General features: G+C 43.3%; 1 protein-coding gene across 4 annotated transcripts in view; it reads left to right on the top strand.

The window, feature by feature from the left end:
- SMARCD3 (SWI/SNF related, matrix associated, actin dependent regulator of chromatin, subfamily d, member 3) overlaps nucleotides 1-26,302 on the top strand; it is a 99,578-nt gene extending 73,276 nt beyond the window's left edge. For 3 of the 4 annotated variants that reach the window (XM_065751657.1, XM_065751655.1, XM_065751656.1), the window contains exons 9-13: nucleotides 2,670-2,767; nucleotides 12,422-12,557; nucleotides 23,010-23,132; nucleotides 24,158-24,259; nucleotides 24,358-26,302. In XM_065751657.1, the coding sequence (XP_065607729.1) occupies nucleotides 2,670-2,767; nucleotides 12,422-12,557; nucleotides 23,010-23,132; nucleotides 24,158-24,259; nucleotides 24,358-24,411 (513 nt within the window). In that variant the 3' untranslated portion in view covers nucleotides 24,412-26,302. Of the gene's footprint in view, nucleotides 1-2,669; nucleotides 2,768-12,421; nucleotides 12,558-12,984; nucleotides 13,087-23,009; nucleotides 23,133-24,157; nucleotides 24,260-24,357 lie in introns of those variants that run through there. The other variant, XM_065751658.1, reaches the window with a different exon arrangement.
- The last annotated feature ends 209 nt before the right edge of the window (nucleotides 26,303-26,511 follow it).

Here is a 26,511-nt window from a genome sequence, read left to right as displayed (position 1 = left end):
TTGTACAGTGAAGTTGTAGAGCTGTTAGAGAGGGTCCAGAGGAGGCCATGCAGATGCTCAGAGGGCTGCAACACCTTTACTGTTGTCATTGGTTTAAGGCTTGTTTGGCCTGGTTCCGTGATTAATGGGGCAGGGGGACCCAAGGACCCACACTCAGGGAAAGCGTAGGGAGATGGGGCTAAAAACAAAACAGCAGCAATGATCTGAGAATGAAAGTTAATGTACTGGAAAGTGATACCATAATGCAAGAAAACACAATATAATGCAATAGGAATTGAGGCTAATAAATAAAATGAATGTATCCAAACTTGAAGGCCTTACTCTAATGCTGAAGGCAAGATGGCGAGAGAGCATGTACTGCAGAAGGAAGCATAAAAGAAGGGATTTATTGGGACTTGCAAACAGTTTTATCTTTCCTTTGAAATAGAGAATAGTGAAGGTCTTCTGGGATGTGTAGTTCTCTTCTGAGCCAGGTACCTGCAAATATTGGTAATCCATGGAACTGGAAAATTCTCTTTAACTGCCAGTGCACTTCATAATGTTATGATGTAGAATACTGATAACAAAAATCATAAAACACCTATGAAGACAGGCTGAGGGAGCTGGGCTTATTCAGCCTGCAGAAGAGAAGATGTCATGGTTTTATGATTTTTGTTATATTATTGATATTCCACATCACAACATCATGTAGTTTATTGGGAGTTAAAGAGTTAATGCTCTAGCTGCGTGGATGATCGATAGTTCTGGGTGTACCTGTCTCAGAAGAGAAGAACTACATTCCCCAGAGGACTGTGTGATGCTTTGCATTTTTACGTGTTTCAGCTCAGAGGGAAAGATAAAAACTGTCTGTGGTCACAGGACTCTCTCTCTTCCCTTTGGGACGGAGCTCAGCAGTGGGTGTTTGTTGCAGCCGTCCGCCTTCAGCGTTAGCGTAAGGCCTTCGGTTTATCAGACACTCTCTCTTACTCATTTTATTTGATTCATTAGCCTCAATTCCAATTATATTTTATTATATTGTGTTACTTTGCTTTCTGATATCTTATTTAGTAAATTAGCTTTCCTCCTCAGATCGTTGCCGCTGTTTTGTTCCTAGGCTCATCTCCCTTCTCCCTTTTACCCTTTCCCCCTTCCATTTCCCTGGGGTGTGGACCCGTGAATCCCCTGCCTCAATTGGTACCGGGTCAAACCAGCCGCAAACCATTGACAGAAGGGCTGCAGGAGACCTCATAAGTTCATAAGTTCATAAGGTTGGAAAGGACCTATAAGATCATCTAGTCCAACCATCCTCCTATCACTATCTCTACCCAACTACTAAATTAAGTCCTTTAGCACCTCATCTAAACGCTTCTTGAACAGCGCTAGGGATGGTGCCTCAACCACCTCCCTGGGCAGGCCATTCCAGTGCCTGACCACTCTTTCAGAAAAGAAATGCTTCCTGAGGTCTAATCTAAATCTTCCCTGGCGCAACTTGTGGCCATTCCCTCTCGTCCTGTCATTACTTATCAGGGAGAAGAGGCCTACCCCCTCCTCACCACAACCCCCCTTCAGGAAGTGGTAGAGTGCAATAAGGTCTCCTCTGAGCCTCCTCTTCTCCAGACTAAACAATCCCAGCTCCCTCAGCCGCTCCTCATAAGACTTGCGCTCCAGACCCCTCACCAGTTTTGTTGCCCTTCTCTGAACACGCTCCAGGGCCTCAATGTCCTTCTTGTAGTGAGGGGCCCAAAACTGAACACAGTACTCGAGGTGCGGCCGTACCAGAGCTGAGTACAGGGGGATGATCACCTCCCTGCTCCTGCTGGCAACCTCGTTGTAGCCTTCCAGTGTTTATAAGGGAATTATAAATAGGAAGGTAATTACCTCTTTACAAAGGAAGGCAGTGATAGGACAAAGGGGAATGGTTTTAAGCTCAAGGGGGAAGGTTGAGATTGGATGGCAGGGGAAGTTCTTTAGGGAGCTTTGAGGTGGTGGGATGGGCTGCCCAGAGAGGCTGTGGGTGTGCCGTCCCGGGAGATATTTAAGACCAGGTTGAATGGGGCCTCGGGCAGCTTGGTCTGGTACTGGATCTGGAGGCTGGTGGCCCTGCCTGTGGCATGGGAGTTGGAGCTTGATGATCCTTGAAGTCCCTTCCAACCTAGGTTAGATTTTTGTTTAAAATAAATTAAAACCATTTCTGAATTTTGGTGGCTTTTTTTTTTTTTTATAGGAAAGAAGTTCATTTTTTTTCTTAAGAAAAAATGAAAGCCAAACCTAATAGTTTTAAAATTCTGCACTGTTTTTATTGTATTTTTCCTTAGTGCAAAATGTTGTAGGAAACATACCTTGGGGTAAAAAGCATACTACTTTTAACATTTTATTTCCATGTAAAATTTTTCTTTACAATAAGCTTCCACAGATCCTCAGTGAGAGAGGAGGTGATCACTTCTCTCCCATTATTAATACAGTTGATTCTGTTTTCCTGATCCATGTGAACTGACAGTGGGACAAATGAAAGTGTCAAGAGATTGTAAATGCAGTAGTAGTTTACAGGGACAGTGTCCAAAACCTGACGCTGTTCAAGGAGACAGAATTATAGCTTGCAGAATCCTCTTACTTTTGATCTGATGGTTTACTTCCTTTCTTAACTGCAAATTTGAATTTGGACAAGGATAACATACTTTATTGTATTCCAGATTTTTGACTGTCCACGGCTAAAGTTTTCTGAAATTCCTCAGAGACTAACTAACCTGCTGCTGCCACCAGACCCTATCGTGATAAACCACATTATCAGGTAAGCTGGTCAGTCAGCTCAGCACTGTCATGTGCAAAATATGCCTAAATACAGAAACAGCTACTGTAGCAAGGACCAGAAACCAGGTTTTCTAACACCCTAGTGACTGCCTTGGACTTGATGTGTTTATTCTCTTTGTCATTTTGGTCTATATAATTCTGAGTTATCTTCAATGGAGTGGCACCTTTTCTATATCTGCATTCTCCTACAGAAATAATACTAAAATAATAATGGAAGAGTTGACCAGATTTCTTTCCTAATGGGAGAGGAACGAGTTTGAATCCACTGGGAGGAGGAAAAAAGGATTGAAATATTGTGGGTGTTCATTCTAACCATGCAACGTTCATTCTAACCACCCTCAGCAAGTTTGCTGATGATACGAAGTTGGGAGGATTGGCTGATATGCCTGAAGGCTGTGCTGCCATTCAGCAAGACCTGGTCAGGATGGAGAGCTGGGTAGTAAGAAACCAGATGAGGTTTAACAAAAGCCATTGTAGAGTCTTGCACCTAGGGAGGAATAATTGCATGCACCAGTACAGGCTGTTGGATGAGCTGCTGAAGAGGAGCTCTGTAGAGAGGGACCTGGGTGTCCTGGTGGACAACAGGTTGACCGTGAGCCAGCAGTGTGCCCTCATGGCCGAGAAGGCCAATGGGATCCTGGGGTGCATTAAAAAGAGCGTGGCCAGCAGGTCAAGGGAGGTGATCCTCCCCCTCTACTCTGCCCTGGTGAGGCCTCATCTGGAGTACTTTGTCCAGTTCAGGGCTCCCCAGTATAAAATAGACAGGGATCTCTTGGAAGGAGCCCAGTGCAGGGCCACAAAGATGGGGAAGGGCCTGGAGGATCTCCCCTATGAAGAAAGGCAGAGTGAACTGGGTCTGTTTAGCCTTGAGAAAAGAAAACTGAGAGGGGTCCTGATCCAGGTTTATAAATATCTGAAGTGTGGGGGACAAAGTGGTGAGGCCAGACTCTTTTCAGCAGTGCGTGGAGACAGGACAAGGGGGAACGGACAGAAACTGCAGCACAGGAGGTTCTGCACGAATGTGCACAAGAACTTCTTTACGGTGAGGGTGACGGAGCACTGGCACAGGCTGCCCAGGGGTGTCGTGGGGTCTCCTTCTCTGGAGATACTCAAGACCCGCCTGGAGACCTACCTGTGCGACCTGGTGTAGGTAACTGCTTTGGCAGGGGGGTTGGACTTGATCACTTGAGGTCCATTCCAACCCTTAAGATTGTGTGATTCTATGTTTATTATGTGAAATATGCAACAGTGTAATGGTTTCAGATACAGTTGCCAACTTGTGCACGCTTGGTTAGTACTGCGTCACCTGGTTTGTGTGCTAGTCCTACTCTAAGAATGCAAGTTATTCAGAGATCCTCTGAAGAGTTAATCTAAAGAATACCAAAATTCAGAGAAGGTTATTACAGCAGAGGCAGTGAACTTCCGGGAATCTTTGCCAAAACAGGCGTATTTTTGGCATCGTTAACATACAGCTTTAAATATTTGTAGGGTACATCTAGCACATTCCATATTTAAGTGACAGCATGGGAGGAGGGAGTAATTTCTTGAGGATTGCAAACTTTATGTTGGATATTTCAATCTTCTCTGAGTTCCTTTGTGGATTTGATCAAAACTCTGAATATTTAAATTTTACCATTAACTGAGCTTTGGAATTTAATTTCTTACAGAATAATGACAACAAATATTCTTGAATATGCTTAAAGTTGATTTTTTGTTTGTTTGTTTCAACTATGTAATATCTGTGATAAGAAACTTTAAAGTTATGAAGACTGCAAAAATGAAACTTGTTCGTCAGTTCATTTGATTGTATAAAACAGAGTAGTCTAAAAGTGGCTTGACTACTATATGAGTTGATAACTGTGTATATACTGTCACTGAAGATGACTTAGTGACCTGTTTGATGGAGCAAAAAGAAAAAGCTGTTGTCCTCAGTGGCATGTAGTCATTATCAAGGAAAAAAATGACAAGGAACTAACTGATAGTTATTTTTTTTGGAGATATAGCTGTATGGGAACTGTTGAATCACAGCTTGAACCACTGATTGATCACCTGAGGTGAGCACTGAGTCAGCCATGGGAGCACAGGTGAAGGCAATGCACCTGTGTGGTCAGAAGGGGTGGACTCTGGCTCCACCTCTCCCAGACCCCATTTAAGGTCTGACCACCACTGAGGAGGGATCTCTTGTTGGAGATCTCTCCCGTGTGGAGTTCCAGGCAAACCTCGATCTTTGGTGACAGGTAAGCCCTTCCTATTTTATTGGGTGTCTTTATACCATCTGGATAATCTATCCAAAAATATGCTGCCTGTCTTCATTATGTTGTTTGGGTACTATTTGTTCAGGGTATTCACCCTCCATCACCCTACAATAGCAAAGAAATACTGGGGGCAAGGGAATTTCTTTCAGCTAGAAGCTGAAGAGGAGGACCCTGTGTGTAGTTGTATTCCATAACATAATGTGTGCACCACTTAGAACTTGACACTGTTATGCTATAGTGAGATAAGGCTGTCGGTAGTAGCCTTAATCTGTCAGTAGAAGCATTAATTCCCTGAGAAGGGGTGATACTTTTGTAATATTTGATTTGCCTAAGACCAAAAACACAATATAAATCTGAAAGTTTGGCACTGAATTTAATGGGAGAAAGTAATGTTTAGATGACTGGAATCACAGAATAGCATAGGGTAGAAGTGATCACTGGTCATCTGAAACTTCCCCACTATCAGCTCCAAGCAGGTTCAAGTCATAGCCCAGGGGTTGGTATTAAACAAGATGGGCCCCAATATCTTTATTAATAAGCTAGATGAGGGGATTGAGTGTACCCTCAGTAACCCTCAGTAAGTATTTCTAAATATTTTTTTTTTAAGATGACACCAAGTTTTGGGAGGATCTGTTGATCTACCTGAGGGTAGGAGGCCCTTCAGAGGGATCTGGATAGGCTGAACAGCTGGGCTGAGGTCAATGGGATGAGGTTCAATAAGGCCAAGTGCCAGGTCCTGCCTTTTGGTCACAATAACCCCATGCAATGCTATAGGCTTGGGGCAGAATGGCTTGAAGAATGTAGAGAGGAAAAGGACCTGGGGGTGTTGGTTGATGCTCAGCTGAACGTGAGCCGGCAGTGTGCCCAGGTGGCCAAGAAGGCCAACAGCATCCTGGCCTGTATTAGAAATAGTGTAGCCAGCAGGAGCAGGGAGGTGATCATCCCCCTGTACTCAGCTCTGGTATGGCCGCACCTCGAGTACTGTGTTCAGTTTTGGGCCCCTCACTACAAGAAGGACATTGAGGCCCTGGAGCGTGTTCAGAGAAGGGCAACAAAACTGGTGAGGGGTCTGGAGCGCAAGTCTTATGAGGAGCGGCTGAGGGAGCTGGGATTGTTTAGTCTGGAGAAGAGGAGCCTTAGGGGAGACCTCATCACAGTCTACAACTTCCTCAAGAGTGAGGGAGGGGTTGGCCTCTTCTCCCAGATAACTAGTGACAGGACGAGAGGGAATGGCTGCAAGTTGTGCCGGGGAGATTTAGATTGATATGAGGAAAAACTTTTTCTCTGAAAGAGTGTTCAGATGTTGGAATGGCCTGCCTAGGGAAGTGGTGGAGTTACTGTCTCTAGTGCTGTTCAAGAAGCGTTTTGATGAGGTGCTAAGGGATTTAATATAGTAGCTTAGTGGGTCAGGATAGTGATAGGAGGATGGTTGGGCTAGATAATCTTGTAGGTCCTTTCCAACCTAGTCTTTCTGTGTTTCTATATCAGATTGCTCATGGCCTTGTCCAGTTTAGCTTCGAACAGACTCTCGCAGACCCTTTCGCCTGCTCCACTGCATTAAATTGTTATCAGTGGATGTAGTCAACAACTGAAACTATTTGTCAGCCACTACCTGGAATCTTTAATTGCTAGTGGTCTTAAATACGTGCTCTTCAGATAAATCTCTAGGTCTATCTTGAACAAGAGGGTCACCTAGATTAAGTATTCATTTTATTTAGCATGCACACAGGAATGAACAGGAGCTGTTCTACTCTCATTATAGCATTTTAGAACTACTGTTCAAACACAAATCATCCCCACTTTTTGAGAAAGAAAGCAATAAAAAAAAAGTGAGAATGAAATGGAAATCAAATAGAAATGAACAGGAAGCTTTTAATCCGAATAAGTACTTTTAAATGGTATGTAGCCTGAAAGAGGATGCCATTAAAAATATAGAGCAGATGCTGGTTTATAAACTCTGCAGAACTGAGTGCGTCAGATTTAAAACTCACAAGTAAAATCTTACATGAGCCAAAGCTGGAACTGAAGCTGTTCTTGAGTTGCAGTAGTCTTTGCTTCTGTCATCTGAAATTAGAGGTAGCATTTTCCATTTCTGCAAAGAAGCAAGCCATCTTACATCTGTGCAATGTACTGTTGGTGTACAGGTGTAGGGGTTCAGTGTACTACGATGTGCCATTCTCCAATATTCTTGTATTGCAAACCTGTCAGATTTTTATTCACCCCTTTAATTACAATCATGAGTTATATAAGAATTGTAATCCATGGAGTCAGTTTCCCAAGACTCTTCTTCAGGGCTGGACAAACTTAACTCTGGTGGCTTCTTTGGGTAGGCATGTTCTACAGCTCCCAGTCATCCTTGTGACTCACTGTGAGCCTTAATTCCAGAATGTCACGTCTTTTTGGTCCTGTGCCCATGTGAGGTAAATAACTCCCAAGGATGGTACTTCACAACAAAATAGTATAGATGATAGTATATTTTGGGTAGTTCTATATAGATGGGATACAAATAATACAAAAGAGAAGATGGCTCACCTTCAAGATGTCAAGGCTTGCAGGGGACTCCACGTAGGAGGGATCTCCAAGAGATCCTTCCCTGGTGGTGGTCAGCCCTTAAATGGGGTTTGGGAGAGGTGGAGCCAGGCTCCACCCCTTCTGACCACACAGGTATATCACCTTCACCTGTGCCCCCATGGCTGACTCGGTGCTCACCCCAGGTGACCAATCAGTGGTTCAGGCCGTGATTCAGCAGTTCCCATACAGCCCAGAAATCCAGATGCAGAAGTGTGGCATGACAGGGAATAGCTTCCTTCCTTTCTGGAGCTGCTTTCTACTCTGTTTATATCCACCTGTACCAGTACATAAGATTATTCTATCCCATGAGCAGAACCTTTTACATGCCTGATGTTAAACTGCCATCGTCTTTGTGCAGCCTGTCAAGATCCTTCTCAGTAGCCCTTTTCCCACAGCTCTAACCTAGGCTCAGGGGTCTGAGAAGCCTGAGGATGCGTCTTAACAGGAGAAATGAAGGCAAAACCAAATAGTGAACATCTTGTCCTTTTTCACATCTTCTACCACTGGATCCCCTGACCTACTTAGCAGCAGACCTTAGTTTGAGTTTTCCTTAGTCTTCCGTCTGCTGCTGATTCACTTGTAGAATGCCATAGCATTACAGGATGGTTGAGATTAGGGGAGAGAGACCCCTGGATGTCATCTTCTAACCCCCTCCCAGCTCAAGCAGAGGGAGCCCTGAATGTGGGTTTTCCAGATAGCTTCTGTGTCCAGATGGCTTTTGAGGACTTCTGAAGTGAGAAAGTCCAAAACCTCTGTGAGAAATCTGTGCCAGCGTTTGGTTACCCTCACAATGAAGAAGTGTTTCCTGATGTTCAGGGAGAAGCTTTTCTGTTCCTGTTTGTGCTTTTTGTCTCAGTCCTGATACTGAGCACCATGCTGAGAAGAGCATGGCTCCATCCTCTTTGCATCCTCTCTTCAGATATCTACAGATGTTTGAGATCCTGTAAAGGACCAATATGATGCGTTCCCCTTGATCTTCTCCAGGCTGAATCGTCCCAGCTCTCTCAGCTTCTACTTGTAGGGTAGGTGCTCCAGTCACTTCATCTTCGTGGCATGTCACTGGACTCTCTCCAGGATGTACATGTCTTTCTTGCACCAAGACTTCTGTCACCTCTCTCTACCTGCTGGTGTCATTTCTAATGCAAATCTGTCCATGCAAGAACTTCTGCTCTCACAAGTCTAAAACATTCAGTTAGATCTGAGCTAGTTGTTTTGTTTTTGCACTTATTTTTAGTACCTGCAGCGGGTGCACCACAACCTAGATACTTCAGAAAGTGTTCAAAAGCCAGCATTTTTATATTACAAATGACAACGATTGAAGTTTGATTTGTCAGCTACTTGGTTGAAAAATAGTTTTCTAATTAAGAAACTTCAGGCCTCAACAAATTAGGCCTGAAGTTAGGATAAGGCAAACCAGAGAATTACACTGACATTTAGCAAGTTAAAGATGAAAAAATAATATTCATTCAGATGTATCAGAAGTAGGCCTGTCCGAGAATAATTTAAACCAAGAAATTATTAGGAAGGCTTAAGAAACCTTTCTTCAAAGACTTGCACTTAAAGTTAGATCATTAAATTAAATTCATTGTTTTGATCAGTTTTAACTTCAGAGGTTAGGGAACGTCCCTTACCAGTGTGCATTGTGGAGAGCAGGTGGAAAGAGTATATCTGGAAAACTTTATCACACAGAAGTATCAAATAGAAATATAACACAAAATAGATGAGGAGATGCAAATAGTTTTTCATGCAGAAGTCACATGAGATTGTTTAACTATCATCTCCAGTGTGTCATTTATTAATGAAATCTCCTTCAGTGCTAGGGTGTAGTGAGTAGCTAATGTAGTGCCAAAAAAAAACCCAACTAAGATCTATCATGAATACTGGAAGCCAATTGGTTTTAACTGTAATAGAGAATGGAGTTAATAGATGTGTGATAAATGTAATATACGTGGGGAGAAAAAACATCAGTAATGTTTCTGTAACAGGGAGGCATAACTGGCTATATTTTTTGAGGAATCTATTGGGCATCCAAATAGGTGTGATCTGCTTTATATTAGAATTAAGAAATTAGAGTAGATCAATTGGAGAGACCCAGAAAAATAACTGAATCCAACTGCCTGACCCCTTTACAGCTAATCAAAAATTAAAGTGTACTAGTGAGGGCATTATTCAAACGACTGACATGGGACATCAGTCATCTCACTGGGAAGCCCATTCCAGTCCTTAACCAGCTTGACAGTGAAGACATTTTTCCAGTCATCTAGTCTGAACCTCCCTGGTGCAGCTTTGCATCGTTCTTGTGAATCCTGTCACTGGTTACCAGGGACAAGAGATCTGCATCTTCCTCTGTGGTTCCTCTCCTCAGGAAGTTGTTGATATCGGTGAGATTACCTCTGCGTCCTGTCTTTTCCAAACTAAGCAAGCCAGATATCCTCAGCCTTTCCCTGCAGGACTTCATGAAGTTCAACAAAAGAGTATGCAAGATTCTGCACTTAGGGAAGAATAACCACATGCATCAGTACAGGTTGGGGGTTGACTTGCTGGAAAGCAGCTTTGCAGAGAAGGACCTGGGAGCCCTGGAGAACAGCAAGTTGACTGTGAAACTTCAATATGCTCTTGTAGCCAAGAAGACCATTGATGTCTTAGAGTACCTTAAGAAGAGCGTAGCCAGCAGGACAAGGGAGGTAATCCTCCCCCCCCGCCCCTCCCACAGACCTGGTGATGCCTCATCTGGAGTACTTTGGCTTGTTCCCAGCTCTCTAGTACATGAGAATCTAGTGAAGATCCATATAGATGATGAAGGGTCTAGAACAGCTGTGCTAGGAGGGAACACTGAGAGAGCTGGAACTTGCCTTCAAATCTGCATTTGTTTGGTATTCCTCCATCCCAGAGGCAGAAACCGGCATTTATTCTTACTGAATTGCCCAGTTATCCTATCTGCTTAGATCCCTCTACAAGGCTTCTTGTCCTTCAAGAGAGTCAACAGCATTTCACAGTTCAGTATTGACACCAAACTTGCTGAGGATGTGTTCAACTCCTGATCTAGATCACTGATAAATGTGTTGAACAAGACCAACCTGGGGAACACTGCTAGTGACTGACTGCCAGCCAGATGTAGCCACACATCGTGACAAATTTTTGAGCACTACCATTCAGCCACTTCACCAGCCAGTGTAATGTGTTTTTATTCAGGTCATGGTTAGACAGTTTGTCCAGGAGGATGCTGTGAGGGACCATATCAAAGGCCTTACTATAATCCAGTAAGATTTTATCTCCTACCTTCCCTTGACCCACTAAGCAGGTGATCTCATTGTAGAAGGCTGAATGTTAGCCAGCAGTGTGCCCAGGTGGCCAAGAAGGCCAACAATCCTAGCTTGTGTCAGAAATAGTGCAGCCAGCAGGAGCAGGGAAGGAATTATCTGCCTGTACTCAGCACTGGTGAGGCTGCACCTTGAGTACTGTGTTTAATTTTGAACGCCTCACTGCAAGAAGGACATTGTGGTCCTGGAGCGTGTCCAGAGAAGGGCAGCAGAGCTGGTGAGGAGTCTCAATCACAGGCCTTACAAGGAATGGCTGAGGGAGCTGGGATTGCTCAGTCTGGAGAAGAGGAAGCTTAAGGGAGACTTTATCACTCTCTATAACTACCTGAAGGGAGGTTGTATTGAGTTGGGAGTCAGCCTCTTCTCTCATATAACTGGTGATAGGATGAGAGGGAATGGCTTTAAGTTGCATCAGTGGAAATTCAGACTGGATGCTAGGAAATACTTCTCCAAAAGATTAGTCAGGTGCTGGAATGGGCTGCCCAGGGAGGTGGTGGAGTCATTGGCCCTGGAGGTGTTCAAGGAACACTTAGACATTCTGTTGATGAACATGATTTAGTGAGAACTGTTGGTGATAGATGGGTAGCTGGACTGGATGATCTTTTAGGTCTTTTCCAACCTTAGTGATTCCGTGATAATAAGATCAGATTACTGAGACAGGCCTTCCCCAGTGTGAATGCATGTTGACGATGTCTAATAACATCTTTGTTCTTTGAGTACCCTTTGATAGTACCCAGAAAAATCTCTATATTTTTTTTGTGTACTGAGATTAGATTGCAGTATTCTGTAGTTTTCTAGGTCTTCTCTCTTGACATTCTTGTAGATCATTATAACATTATATTTCAGCTAGCAGGAATCTCCACAGCATCTTAAGACCTTTAGTAAATTGTTGATAGAGGTCCAGCTATAACATCTGCTAACTCTTTCTGTGCTCTGAGATGAATCCCATCAGGCCCCCTGCACTTAAGAACACTGAACTGTTAACTGATCTTGTACAATTTCAGTGACTTTAAGTAGAAAGTCACTGCTCCCCCACTCATGATCCTCCAACTCAGTTATTAGCATTGGAACTGATAACCAGTGTCGTTACCTGCTCACATCTAGAATGGTAGTGTATGGTTCTGCTTACCCCCAAACAGATGCAGTGGAACAGAAACCATACTGAAATGTTTACAACCGGAAATTATTAGCTAGGCCAGAGTTATAACTGTTCTCAGAAAATGTTAGATAATATAATGGAGTCTGTGAGTGTTAGTAACTATTAAAGTTGATAGTTTGGACAAAACCTCTGACTCAGAAGTCTGAATTCTAACTGATGAAAGATAAAATGATATGCTAGGATACACATATATATAAAGGTAACCAGTTCTTAAACTTTTCTCACAGCATCTGCAGCAGTTCTTTACAAAAAGTGTATTCTGGGTTGGGTGGGTATTTACTCTGATTCATTACTGCAGTTCTCATGATATTCTGTTATCCTCTCTGTAGTGTTGACCCCAATGATCAGAAGAAGACGGCTTGTTATGACATAGACGTAGAAGTTGAAGACCCATTAAAGGGACAGATGAGTAGTTTTCTTCTCTCAACAGCTAACCAACAGGAGATTACAGCATTGGACAACAAGGTATTGATCCAGGAGTAAAGTATCACTTGGCATATATATACATATAGTTTATCTTCATGTGTCTTTTTGCCATGCATCAAAGACAGTAATATGAGAAAGGGCTTTCTCTTCTGAATATGCTTTCAAGGGTTGAATAAGTCACACACAATGGAAATACAGTGAAGTGAGTGGAATTTGATTTTAGGGTTTGAATCAGGGCCTGATAATATTGTCTGCATGTTTGAAGCAGAATTTCACAGTCGGTATAATGAATCCCCTGGCAGGTGACATAAAGCGTGTGCCACTCTATGGTCTATAGGATTTCAGAACCCTCTGAACTACTTAGTAGATCTTTTGTGTTCTGTGGGAAACTAACATGGCTTGTTTATAACTAAAAACACTTCAGAGCAAATGAGATGTTCTAATGAGACAATTACGGTCTTCTAAGGTGTGTGTTAAGGGAATTTGGCTGAATCTGAAGGCTTGAGAGAGGCAAGGCTGCCACAGCTTCGTTACTGCAGATCCAACCAGCAACAAAGCTGGGCAAGTATTCCCAGTAAGTGTGCACACAGACGCATGTGTGTCCATGTACACTACAAATACACATATTTGCAGAGAGAAAATTAGGTGAAAAGCCAGCAAGGACTTAATCTGGCCACTATTGTTAAAAATAAGAGTGTTTTTACAAATGTATCAGCAGCAAGAAGAGGACCAAAAAGGATCTACATCCTTAATTGGATGTGACAGGGAACATTATCACTTAGGATGAGGGACTGGTTGAGATTCTCAGTGCCTTTTTTACTTAGATTTTTAATATCAGACCATTTATCCTCAAGGTACTCATCCTCCCTGAGCTGGAATACAGGGATAAGGAGCTGAATAAATTCCCCACAATTCAGCTAGTGACCTGCTGCTCCACCTGAACTGTTGAAAGTTGATAGAGCCCACCCAAGGGTGCTGAAGGAGCTGGCAGAGGTGATTGCTAGGCTGCTTTCTGTCACTTATCAGCAGTCTTGGTCAACCAGAGAGGTCTTGCTAATGTGATGCCCATCTCCAAGAAGGGTCATAAGGAGGATCTGGGAACTACAGGCCTGTCAGCCTGACCTGGTACTGGGGAAGGTAATGGAGCAGATGATCTTCAGGGAGCTCACATGGTGTGTGTGGGAGAAGCAGGGAATCAGGTCTAGCAGCATGGGTTCATGAAAGGCAGGTCCTGCTTGAGCAGCTTCATCTCTTTCTGTGACCAGCTGATCCCCTTGATGGATGAGGAAAAAAACTGTTGTAGTCTACCTAGGTTTTAGTAAAGTCTTTGTCTCTGTTGTGGTTTAACTTGGCAAACAGATAAACATCACCTTTTGCTCATCTTCCTTTCTCACTCAGTGAGATGGGGAGGGAGACTTGGGAAAAAAAGCAAATAAACAAAACTCACAGGTTGAGATACTATGGCAGAAAGGAAAGAGAAATACCAGTAATGACAATAATTGAATAATTTCATATATGGACAAAGCAATAGCTCACCACCTGCCAACGAATGCCTAGCCAGTCTCCCCTGGCCAACTCTCCTAAGCTTTATCTTTTTCTCACATTGTCACATGGTATTCAATTTCTCTTTGAACAGTTTAGATTGGCTATCCTGGTTTTGTTCTCTCCCAGCTACTTGTGTCCCCCAGCCTCCTTGCTGGCAGAGCAGTAAAAGAAGCTGAAAAACTGAAATGTGCTTGGCTCTGTACAGCATTGCTTAGCAACAACTGGAAACGGCAGTGTATTACCAACATTGCTTTTCTCCTGAAGCTGAAACACAGCATCATACCAGCCACTATAAAGAAAATCAACTCTTTACCAGCTGAAACTAGGATAGCTCCCACAGTATTCTGCTGGATAAGCTGGCAGCCCATGGCTTCAACAGATGCACTCTTTGCTGGATAAAGAACTGACTGGATTGCCAGGCCCTGGGAGTAGTGGCAAATGGAGTTAAATCCAGCTGGCAACTGGTAATGAACAGTGCTCCGCAGGCATCAGTGTTGGCATCTGTCCTCTCAAATGTACTTACTGATGGTCTGGATGAGAGTGTCATAAATCCCCAATCGGAGATTTTGCAGTATTTTATTACAATCAAAAGGCAAAAAGCAATAAGCAAACAGCACTGGGTGCGCCGGGGGGTCTCCCCTCCACCAACGGTGCACACCAAAAAGAGCGACCCCCCCTTCTTTTATGCATAGTTCCACTCAATTCCCCCAAAGTCTCCTCCTTCCTTCATTCCACGTCTCTTTGTCCTTCTGCACTTGCGTGGGCTATTGCTAGGGGTCGTATTCTTTCCTCTGGGACTTGTGAGGAGGGAGATAAGTTGTCTTCCTCAATGTCCTTTTATTAATCCCTGGTTCCAGGCATGCGGACATTGGGTTAGTTATGCAAGGTTAATTGCTCAAAGATTAGGCCTAGCTAAAGTATGCTGATATAACATTTTCTCTGGCTTATCGGGGGGCCACACATACATTTCGTTCTGTTTGTCTCTCTTTCTATCCTGTAACAGAGTGTTTGGACGTTTGTGATTAATGCCTGTGTTATCTCTAGTACAGCATCATCCTTGAGTCTGTCCCCCTTCCTCACCCGGTTGGCACAAATCATCTGTCATATCTCACAAGAGCATTGAGTGCGCCCTCAGTAAGTGTAGGGTGATGACCCAAATGAATAGTACCAAACTATTGGTAAGGATAGATGGTATATTTTCAGATGAATTATCTAGATGGTAAAGCAACACCCAATAATGCAAGAAGTCCTCACTTGTCTCCAGAGATCGAGGTTTGCTGATGGAACTCCACATGGGAGGGATCTCCAACAAGAGATCCTTCTCCAGTGGTGGTCAGACCTTAAATGGGGTCTGGGAGAGGTGGAGCCAGAGTCCACCCCTTCTGGTCACACAGGTGCATTGCTTTCACCTGTGCTCCCATGGCTGACTCAGTGCTCACCTCAGGTGATCAATCAGTGGTTCAAGCTGTGATTCAACAGTTCCCATACAGTAAGTCTGCAGACACCAAGTTCAAAGGAACTGTCAATTTGCCTGAGTCTCAGAAGGCCCTACAAAGTGATCAGGATGGGCTGGATCAATGGACTGAGGCCAATGGGGTGAAGTTCAACCCAGTATTGGGCTCTGTGCTTTGTTCACAACCTCGTGCATTGCTGCACATTTTGGGGCAGAGTGGCTGGTAAGCTGCACAAAGGAAAGTGATATGGAGTGCTGGTTAACAGCCAGCTGATCATGAGCCAGCACTATGCCCAGGTAGCCAAGAGGGCCAATGGGATCTTGGATTGTGTCAGAAACAGTGCAGTCAGGAGGAGCAGGGAGGTGATCATCCCTCTGTTCTTGGCACTGGTGAGGCCTTAGCTTGATACTATGATTACAAAGAATCACAGAATTGCAGGGGTTGGAAGGGACCTCAGGAAAAAATCAAGTCCAACCCCCTGCTAAAGCAGGTACCCTACAATGGGTCTCACAGGTAGGACTCCAGACAGGTCTTGAATATCTGCATAGGAGGAGACTCCACAGCACCTCTGGATAATCTGTTCCAGTGCTCTGTCACCCTTACCTTACAAAAATTATTCCGCATGTTAGTACTGAACTTCCTATGTTCAAGTTTTAGGCTGTTACTCCTTGTTTTATTGCTATATGTCACTGAGAAGAGCCTGGCCTCATCCATTTGACTCCTTCTTCCTTTTAGATATTTATAAACATTTATCAGATTCCTTCTCAGCCTCTCCTCCTTTGGGAGATACTCCAAGCTGTTAACCATCTTTGTGACCCTCTGCTGAACTCCTTCTTGGAGATCCCTGTCTTTTTGAACTGGGAAGCCCAGAACTGGACACAGTAGTCTAAAAGTGGCCTCACCAGGGCAGAGTAGAGGGGAGGGATTACCTCCCTCACCCTGCTGGTTATGCCTTTTTTAGTGCACTCTGGTATCCCATTAGCCTTCTTGGTCACAAGAGCACACTGCTGGTTCGTGGCCAATGTATTGTACACCAGGATCCCCAGATCCTTCTCTATAGAGCTCCTCTCCAGCATGTCATCCCTTAATATGTACTTATACATGCAGTTATTCTTCCCTAGGTGCCAGACTCTGCACTTGCTCTTGTTAAACCTTGTGAGGTTCCTCCCTGCCCAACTCTCTAGTCTTTCCAGGTCTTGTTGAATGGTAGCACAGCCTTGAGATGTGTCAGCCAATTCTCTCAGCTTTGTATCATCAGCAGACTTCCTGAGGGTGCATTCTATCTCTTCATCTTGATCACTGATGAAGATGTTGAATAAGGCTGGCCCAACACTTCCCCCTGGGGAACATTGCTAGTTACAGGCCTACAACCAGACTGCGCTGCTGATGACAATCTTCTGAGCTCTGCCAGACAGCCAGTTCTTGATCCATCTCACTCTCCACTCATCTATCCCTTGTGTTCTAAGTTTCGTAACAAGGTTGTTGTGGGAGATGCTGTCAAATGCCTTGCTGAAGTTAAAGTACACAAAATCTACTGCTCTCCCCCATCTACCCAGCCAGTGATGAGATCATAGAAGGCTACAGGTTGGTCAAGAATGATTTCTCCTTGGTGAATCCATGTTGACCACTCCTGATAACTTTATTCTCTTCCAATTGCTTTGAGATGGCATCCAGAACAGGTTGTTCTGTAACCTTTCTAGGGACAGAGGTGAGGCTGACTGGCCTGTAGTTTCATGGATCCTCCTTCTTGCCCTCTTTGAAGACTGGAGTGACATTGGCTGTCCTCCAGTCTTCAGGCACCCCTTCCATTTGCCAAGACCTTTCAAAGATGACAGAGAGCATTTCAGCAATCAGTTCTGTTTAGTTTCAAGTCTCTCACTTCAAGAAAGACACAGTGGCCTTGGGGCACATTCAGAGAAGAGCAGCAATGCTGGTGAAGGGTCTGGAATACAGATCTTATGGAGAGTGGCTCAAGTCAGGCTCATCTCTCTCCAACTCCTGAAATGAGGTTGGAGTGAGGTAGGGATAGACCTCTGCTCCCAGGTAATAGCGTAAGGACAAGAGGTGATGGCCTCAGGGTGTGCCAGAGGAGGTTCTGGTTGGATATTTGGAAAAAATTCTTCTCTGAAAGAGTGGTCAGGCATTGGAACAGCTGCCTGGGGAAGTGGTGGAGTCACTGTCTTGATGGTGTTCAAGAACCATGGAGATGTGGCACTTGGGGACATGGTTAGTGGGGATGGATTGGGCTTGGACTTGGGGATCTCAGAGATCTCTTCCAACACTAATGATTCTGTAATTCTATGCTATATACGTGACCGATAACACAGATCATGGAGGCAGTTACAAAGAGTTCTTTTATGAACACAAAGAACATGAATGTTCTCATCACAGTCACTCTCTAGCTGAGCAGAATGGAAGTCAGCTAGTGTGAATTTTCAGATAAGTTCTATGTACAACTGGCCTTGGACAGTGTCTTCCTGCTATCCGTCTCTTGATCCAGGTCTCCCCATTTGCTGACACCTAGCAGTATGAGCTCCTAAGGCTGCATCCCCACTCCAGATGATGGTACAGTTAGCCTGACACGCACAAGTGTACACATCCACACAGAGGCACAGATGTACAGAAGAACCAGTGCATGCACTGAGGAAGCAAGGGAGTCCCAGCCAACTGGGTATATGTGTGTGCGCAACACATACGCAGTTGGCTGGGACTCCCTTGCTTCCTCAGTTGCTCCTTTGCGGTGGTCTGACCCTTAGAGGTGCATGCTCACACACAAGTGGGTCTCACCCATCACAACATCTCCAAAACCTCCCCCTAGTCCCTCCTGCAGCTTGCTGGGACTCCTGGTCCCTCAGCCTTAGAGCTTCCCTGTAGCTCCCAGATCACTTTACCTACTGGCAATCTTTGCCAGTTCTCATACAGTTGCACACCTTCAGTGTGTCAGGTACTGGCACCCAGGCCTAACAAATCATATTTTACTCAGAGGATGGTGAGGTGCTAGAACAGGTTGCCCTGAGAGGTTCTGGATGCTCCATCTCTGGAGGCATTCGAGGCCAAGTTGGATGGGGCCCTGGGCAGCCTGAGCTGGTGGTTTACAGCCCTATCCGTGTTAACGGGGTTGTAACTGGATGATCTTCAAGGACCTATCCAACATATGTCATTCCATGATTGTGTTTTTGCTGCAGTGGCTGGCATATATGTTCCCCACCTATGCAAACACAACGAAGACTTCCTCACTCAGGAGAAGGGTTAAAAATGGAATCTGATAACATGGTAGGACAAATAGCTCTGATCAGGCATAGGAGTCAGCTGGTTAAGCTTAGCAATGAGCAAATCATTTATAGAGGATTCCCTTTATCTGTTTTTCTACAGTTGTTCTTCCCTAAATGTCATGGATCATCTCTTTGCCCACTTTTGATTTGTTCCCTGAACATGCCATACCAAGTTCTCTGCAATTATAAGATGTTCTTTCCCTACATATCATAATATGTCCCATAACCCATAGAGAGCAACTAGTCTCAGTCCCCATGCTCTGGTGTTCAGGATTTGTGTTTATTATTGTAGGGTTGCTCCATTAAGTGCAATACTCCTAGCTGAGTAGAGGCAGAAGGAATCTTTTCTCTCATCTAGATGGGTATTCTGTATACATTAGGCAGAGGTTCATAGGGCTGGATGAGATTCACCAAAGAGTGCTGAGGGAACTGGCAGAGGTGATAGCCAAGCTGCTCTCCATCCTCTATCAGTGCTCCTGGTTGACTGGTGAGGTCCCAGAAGACTGGAGACTTGCCATTGTGACTCCCATCTATAAGAAGGGCCTGAAGGAGGATCTGGGGAACTACAGGCCTGTCAGCCTGACCTCAGTGCCAGGGAAGATTATGGAGCAGATTGTCTTGAGGAAGATCACACAGAACAGCTGGAATATCAAATCTAGCCAGCATGGGTTCATGAAAAGCAGGTCCTGCCTGACCCTCTTCTCCTTCTACAGTCGAGTGACCTGCCTGATGTATGAGAGAAAGGCTGTTGATGTACTCTATCTAGATTTCAGCAAAGCCTTTGACACTGTCTCCCACAGCATTCTCCTGCAGAAGCTAGCAGCCTGTGGTTTGGACAGGTACACTCTGATGGGTAAGGAACTGCTGGAGGGCAGGGCCCAGGGAGTGGTGGTGAAATGGAGTTAAATCCAACTGGCAACCAGTCACAAGTGGTGTTCTCCAGAGGTCAGTAATCAGGCCTGTCCTCTTCAGTATCTTTGTTAATGACCTGGATAAAGGCATTGAAGGCACTCTCAGTCGGTTTGCAGGTGATGCCAAGTTGGCTGGAAGTGTCAGTCTGCCTGGGGGTAGAGAGGCCTGACAGAGGGATCTGGACAGGCTGGTTTGCTGGACTGAAGCTAGCGGAATGAGGTTCAACAAGACCAAATGCCAGATCCTTCCCTTTGGCCACAACAACCCCAGGCAACACTACAGGATTGGGGCAGAGTGGCTGGATGACTGCAGAGGAAACGGACCTGGGGGAGTATTGGTCAATGCTTGGCTGAACTTGAGCCAGCAGTGTGCCCAGGTGGCCAAGGCCAACAATCCTAGCTTGTGTCAGAAATAGTGCAGCCAGCAGGAGCAGGGAAGGAATTATCTGCCTGTACTCAGCACTGGTGAGGCTGCACCTTGAGTACTGTGTTTAATTTTGAACGCCTCACTGCAAGAAGGACATTGTGGTCCTGGAGCGTGTCCAGAGAAGGGCAGCAGAGCTGGTGAGGAGTCTCAATCACAGGCCTTACAAGGAATGGCTGAGGGAGCTGGGATTGCTCAGTCTGGAGAAGAGGAAGCTTAAGGGAGACTTTATCACTCTCTATAACTACCTGAAGGGAGGTTGTATTGAGTTGGGAGTCAGCCTCTTCTCTCATATAACTGGTGATAGGATGAGAGGGAATGGCTTTAAGTTGCATCAGTGGAAATTCAGACTGGATGCTAGGAAATACTTCTCCAAAAGATTAGTCAGGTGCTGGAATGGGCTGCCCAGGGAGGTGGTGGAGTCATTGGCCCTGGAGGTGTTCAAGGAACACTTAGACATTCTGTTGATGAACATGATTTAGTGAGAACTGTTGGTGATAGATGGGTAGCTGGACTGGATGATCTTTTAGGTCTTTTCCAACCTTGGTGATTCTGTGATTATATGAAAATCTAACTTGTTACCTGTGTGTGAATATTAGGCAAAGAAGATGAATGCAGGACTGTGGTGATGATACAAGATAGCTTGAGAAGTTAGTGGAGTAAGAAACATGAGCCTTAATAGGCAGGAGATATGAGGAGATGGAGTAAGATACAAGGAAAGTAGGGAAATACAGCATGTATAGTGAGCAAATAATGATTAATACGCTAGTTTAAATGAAGGATGGCGTGTTTTGAGGTACAGGAGACTCAAAGGTAGGTGTAAACTGAAGTTTTAACAGTGGTGTTAATAAATTGGGAAGGAAAAAAATTTGCTTTTGATTTACACTGAGAAAGAGAAGGAGGCAGAGTTAACACTTGTGTAGGTTGAAGGAAGCAGTCCTGCAGAGTATGAACAGAGATGAGTGAATTGAGGACTTTGGGAACATCTGGACTGGTAACTGACACAACTTTCAGCTGAGCTGACCAGGGTGCTTGCATCTTTACTGTGGAGGGAGAAGAAAAAGAAGCTAAAGTATTGGGACTATCGGGGCAAATAGATACTCTGCATTACATTTAGTCCTTGAACAGTTTTACATCTCTTTTATGCTATGTCACTGTGGTGTAACTGATCAGATAGCAAATGTCTGCTTTAGGATGGGATGAATTATTCTGTGATCTCTACTCTGATTGTATTATCATGATCTCTTTTGGCTGTTGAGAGAACTTAAAAATGCAGAAATATTTAGAAGTCCAGTGTTTCCTATACCATTTACAGAGATAAATAAACTCAGAATTCCTGCTCACCATTGCTCTTTTTTAGTGTATTCAAGAATCCTATAAGCTGTTTGAGTATACATTTTTATAGAGATGTCATGAAGTATTGCTTAATTTCTACGTGGAAAAGCTAAGACAATCACATATTTCACGGGTTCTGTATATACACTACTGCAGAGCAGCTTGCTGCACTATTATCAACAGTAGAAAATGAATGGCAGGATTGTATCCTGGTTTATTAAATGAGAATTATACACACTTAGAGCAGTTGTGAGCTCTACAGGCTCTTAGGGATTCATGTCAAGAGGACTGTTGGTCAGCAAAAGCTGGCTAACAGGTGCATGTGTAAATGGCTGATTTGGCTTGTAAGGGATAAATAAAAATGGCTTCTCAGAGTAAGGGAAGAGAAGGTATGATATAGTGGAACAGAGATTATTTGTGTCACATATTCATGCCCAGTTTCTGTTGATCTCTATGTGCAGCTGTTGCCTATGTACTGTTTTAAAGATGGTTTCAACACCAGCAGTCGTATGGATTCTGGTGAAAGATCCTTTTCATCAGGACAGCTGCTCAGATAGTTAGTTTCCAGCCTGGAGGATTATTGTTTCCAGTGCAATTCCCCATTTTTGACATCTTTACTATCTTTTATTGAGCATTTGCTATGGCAGAACAGAAGTTGTGATTAGTATAGCGACTGAATTCACTTCTGGGTAAGCAGGCCTTGACTGCTGTATTTCTGTTTGTACCATTTGTTGCTGTGCTGCCACAGAGTCATCTAGAGGAAACTTGTTGCATGCCAATGGGAGCTACATCATTTTCCCAAATGAGGAATATTTTAAGTTCAAAGCTCTCTTCTGTTAACATACTATGCAGTTGTGCCTACACTAGTGGACTTGGTGGTATAGCCATATTAGTGGAGGAATATGGTCCTTCCTCTGAGCCTGGCCACATTAGCTGTTTTGGTAAAATAGTTTTATACAGGAAATTTAAAGAGACAAATTTACAAATTCAAACTAGATCAGTAGGCTTTCTTGCAAGAAAAAAAAGTAGAAGTCATGGCTGTTATATAGGTTTATTTAACATGGACTTGATTAGACAATTACTAGAACAAAATTTGAGCGTCACAACAGATTATTGAAGGTGTAATAATGATTGATCAGATAAATAACTGCTTTCTTGAATTGGAAAGTGTTTAAAAAGATACTTATACAGTTCCTTATCCAAAAAAATCCCTGACTCAGCAAAAAGACTGTTTATACACAGGAAACCGTCACAGTACGACAAGACTTGGCTCTTCAGTATTGTATATATGTGCTATCCAGCAGTTTAATGCAGGAAGTGAAGAATATGCTTGTATTGCAGACATACATGTGAAACTAGGGTGTAATTTCAAGATGAGGATGAATTCCTACTTTGAAGGGAAAATGCAGTGGGATCCTTCTTGGGTCTTTGATGTAGAATTATCACCTTTGCACATTACAAGAACCATAGTGACACTAATGGGGCTGGCCTCGGGGTTGTGGAAGCATGCAAGGAATTAAGTAACATCTGGCTTATTTTTTTTCTGTTAGATTCATGAGACAATTGAATCCATAAATCAGCTGAAAATACAACGTGATTTCATGCTGAGTTTCTCCAAAGATCCCAAAGGATACATCCAAGACCTTCTCCGGTCCCAAAGTAGGGATCTTAAGGTGAGCTAAGGTTTGAAGAGTGGAACAAGAATGTAAGAACTATAGTTAAATATGTATAGCATGTATGGCTAAAACATTCAGGATAGAAAATTGGTTGAAGAGAAAACAGTGAGTGTAACGCTGCTACCCCAGAGCAGACAGTATGTGAGAAAGACCAGTTAGGCTGTACTACAGTTCCAGAATAGAAGTTAGGTGCATTTTGTGATTAGACAGTAAGATGGGGGTGCAGGGGCATGATGATGTACTCAGTAAAATTAAAGGTATATGAAACTTACTAGGAGGATTCTGTAGCGCAATAACACAGTTTGAGTGCTTGTTATTTTTCATAATTAAATCTTATTTAAGAAATAGCAGATTAAATATCAGCTGCCTTTGAGTTAAGCATTTAAATTTCCTAGAAACAGAATGTAAAGAAATTCAGTTGTTTGCCAGCAAAGTGAGAATTTGTTTTTCACAAAGCTTCACACTTTGTATCTTTAAATCAGACACCTTAAAACCAGTTATATCAATTAAGCCATGAAATTATTTTAATGAATTCTTTCAAATATAAATATTTACTTTGTTAATCAATATTTTTCCAAAGATCTATTGTTAAGATTCTGATTATTATTTATATTTAGAAGGGGGATAGGCATATGAAGGGATGTTCAAATATACCTTCAGCTTGAAGAGCTTACAAACTAAGGTGTTGTGGAGCTTCTGTAGCTGCATACATAGAACAGTTGTTCAGTGTTCTCCCTGCTGTTAAAATGTTAGAGATCTCTAGCACTTAGCTTGTGCAGCTGAATTACTCATTAGCATAGCTCTGGAGTAGAGGTTAGGAGCTGTTCTCAATTTGCATGTTATCATCATGTATCGGCTGTAACTGCTTATGCCATTCATTTTCCATTTGCCTTGGGCTTAGAGGTCAGTCTTGAATATTTTTAATGTAGCAGTGTAGATAAATTTTGACTCCAGGTAAATCTAAATATTTCTCTGTATGGTAGAGTAGCCTATAGTGAAAAGTATTTTTATTTTTGTCACAGGTGATGACTGATGTAGTTGGAAATCCAGAAGAAGAGCGCAGAGCTGAATTTTATCATGAGCCATGGTCTCAAGAGGCTGTTAGCAGATATTTCTACTGCAAGGTATGAAGGAGTGAGCCACACTAATGGCTCATAAACGAATCTTCCTGTCACTGAACAATTGAATCTGCCGAACTGTACAGTTTCTCTTTTTCTTTCAGATTCAGCAGCGCCGACAGGAACTGGAACAGTCTCTGGGAGTGCGCAACACATAAGTATTGCTCAAAACTTCACATTGACATCATGACCACAGAACAAGTGGACTCTTCGGTGTTACTTAGCTCACTGTTACACATGGACCTGCTTCCTGACTGGATGGGAGTGTACCATCAACAAACCAGTCAGAACACCAGCTTTAGAGTGACCCTTGAAAAAACCACCCATGGGAGGTGTCTCAAACCATTCCAGGCCATAGATAGCAGAAGATTGCTGTGCTCTGTATAGAGGTGTCAGTGCTAAAGAAGATTAAAGATTCATTCAGCAATTTGCATCATTGAGTTCTAATGGAAAGTTCAGACACTACGCAGCAAATCCTTATGGGTAATGCATAGAGCCTTGGGTGGTATTGATGGGGGAGTGAGTGTTATAAAAGACTACAAATTTAGAGAAATAAAAGTAATTCTCATCCTGTGTTACCTAAGAGTCTCAAATAGTAACTTCTCTAGAATTAGACAAGATAGTATTGATAACTGTGGAATGCTTTATATTCCTGAGTAGAATTTTCATTCCAGTGCACGGAGCCATTGTGCCATGTAAAAATAACAAACTAGGAGAAATTTCATTCCTGGAATGAAAAGCTCCTCTGGAAGAAAAAAGTGTATTCAGGACAAATATTCTGCAAACTGTAACACTCCCTCTTTCCCCTGCCTCTGCACTGAAAGGGAAACTGATTTATATATCGCTTAACTATCATCAGTGTGCGATACTGAGGGAAAGAAAATTCTTTCCAGAATGAAATCATCGTAAGCATTCTCAAGTATCAGTGGGTTAGTAAAGCAGAAGTTGAAGCAAAAAAAATGAGGCAGTCTGAGAAAATGCAGATAACTTACTGGTGCTTTGCTGATACCCGCCTTGAACACAGCAGATATTAACAATAAGCCTATAGGTAAAATAGGAGATTGCTTAAACGTTTATTTGTGTGCCACTAGAGATGAAGACTGTAAAGAGGTTCTCTAATTGTTAAGTTGGTTCAGAATCCAAGAGGCTTAACTTCATGTAACATGGCAGTTTGGTTTTTTTTTTACTTCACAGTCTTAACAGAGTCCCTGGATTGGTCTTCTTCAATCATAGGTAAACTGCCTTTTCCTATGGATCATTCAGTTCCCCCGTTCACTCTATGTGCTGGTTACATAGGATGCTGTTATGAAACACTATCAGCCTTAAATATCCCTTGGAAACCACCTTCTTTGCAAATACATGACAATTTCAGACAATTAGAATTACACCATGTTGACTTGGAAGCAGAGACATCTTCATTAAATCCTTCCCCCTGTCCTGCTTTTTGTAGTGCATAGTTTAGCTTGTCATTTATGAATCAACGTAATTTCTAGTCCAAAAAGCAGCTGCCAAAGTATAACTGTGTCCTGATGATGTAGCACCCAAAATCCTCTTCTAGGCTGCTCCTCTTCATCTCCTTTCTTTCACTTTCTTGGAATGAAAGTTCACATGTGGTAAGGAATGGAGGCGGCTCTTCAGGGTATTTAATTTTGCTATAGTCATGTCTTCTTTTGCTGTCTTTGCCAGTTTATTTCATATTTGAACATAAAAGTTTCTTCTGTCCAGGCACAGAAGACACAAGTCTTCCCTCCCACTGCTTAATTGAGTTCGTCTGCTTACATGTTACCAGTGCCATAGCTTTCACTCTGTTCATTGTGTTCAGAGGTGTCTCAGAAAATTTACACTTGATTGCAGTCATATGTTGGCAGTACCACCATGTAAAAACATTGGTGTGAGAAGAAGCACAGCTGTACCTCCTTGACCAAGGCAGTTTCCTGAGAATGGCTTGGTTTGGATATATTTTAGTTTAGTTAAAAATCCATTTTTACACTAAAACCTGAAATCCTTCAGTCTTAAACTGAGTCTGGCTAGGGCCTGAGAGGTTGCCAGACAGTTGTAAGGCTCTGCTAATTGCACTACGTGCAAATAATATGAAGGGAAACAGTGGGGGATCATCTGCTACTGTGCTTCCGTATTTGTGACACTGCTGTGTCAGTTGTGTGCATGCTGTCCAGTGTATAAAATCTTTTCTGTATGTGGTAAACAGAGCAGCTACATTCAGGGGACGCATTCGAACTCCAGGAATAATAAATTCAGAG

This window comes from Cyrtonyx montezumae, unplaced genomic scaffold (assembly GCF_038088225.1).
Source record: "Cyrtonyx montezumae isolate F1298 unplaced genomic scaffold, pur_monq_1.0 scaffold_79, whole genome shotgun sequence".
In the NCBI taxonomy this organism is placed as follows: domain Eukaryota; kingdom Metazoa; phylum Chordata; class Aves; order Galliformes; family Odontophoridae; genus Cyrtonyx; species Cyrtonyx montezumae.
This window is presented reverse-complemented; position numbering and strand designations above follow the sequence as displayed.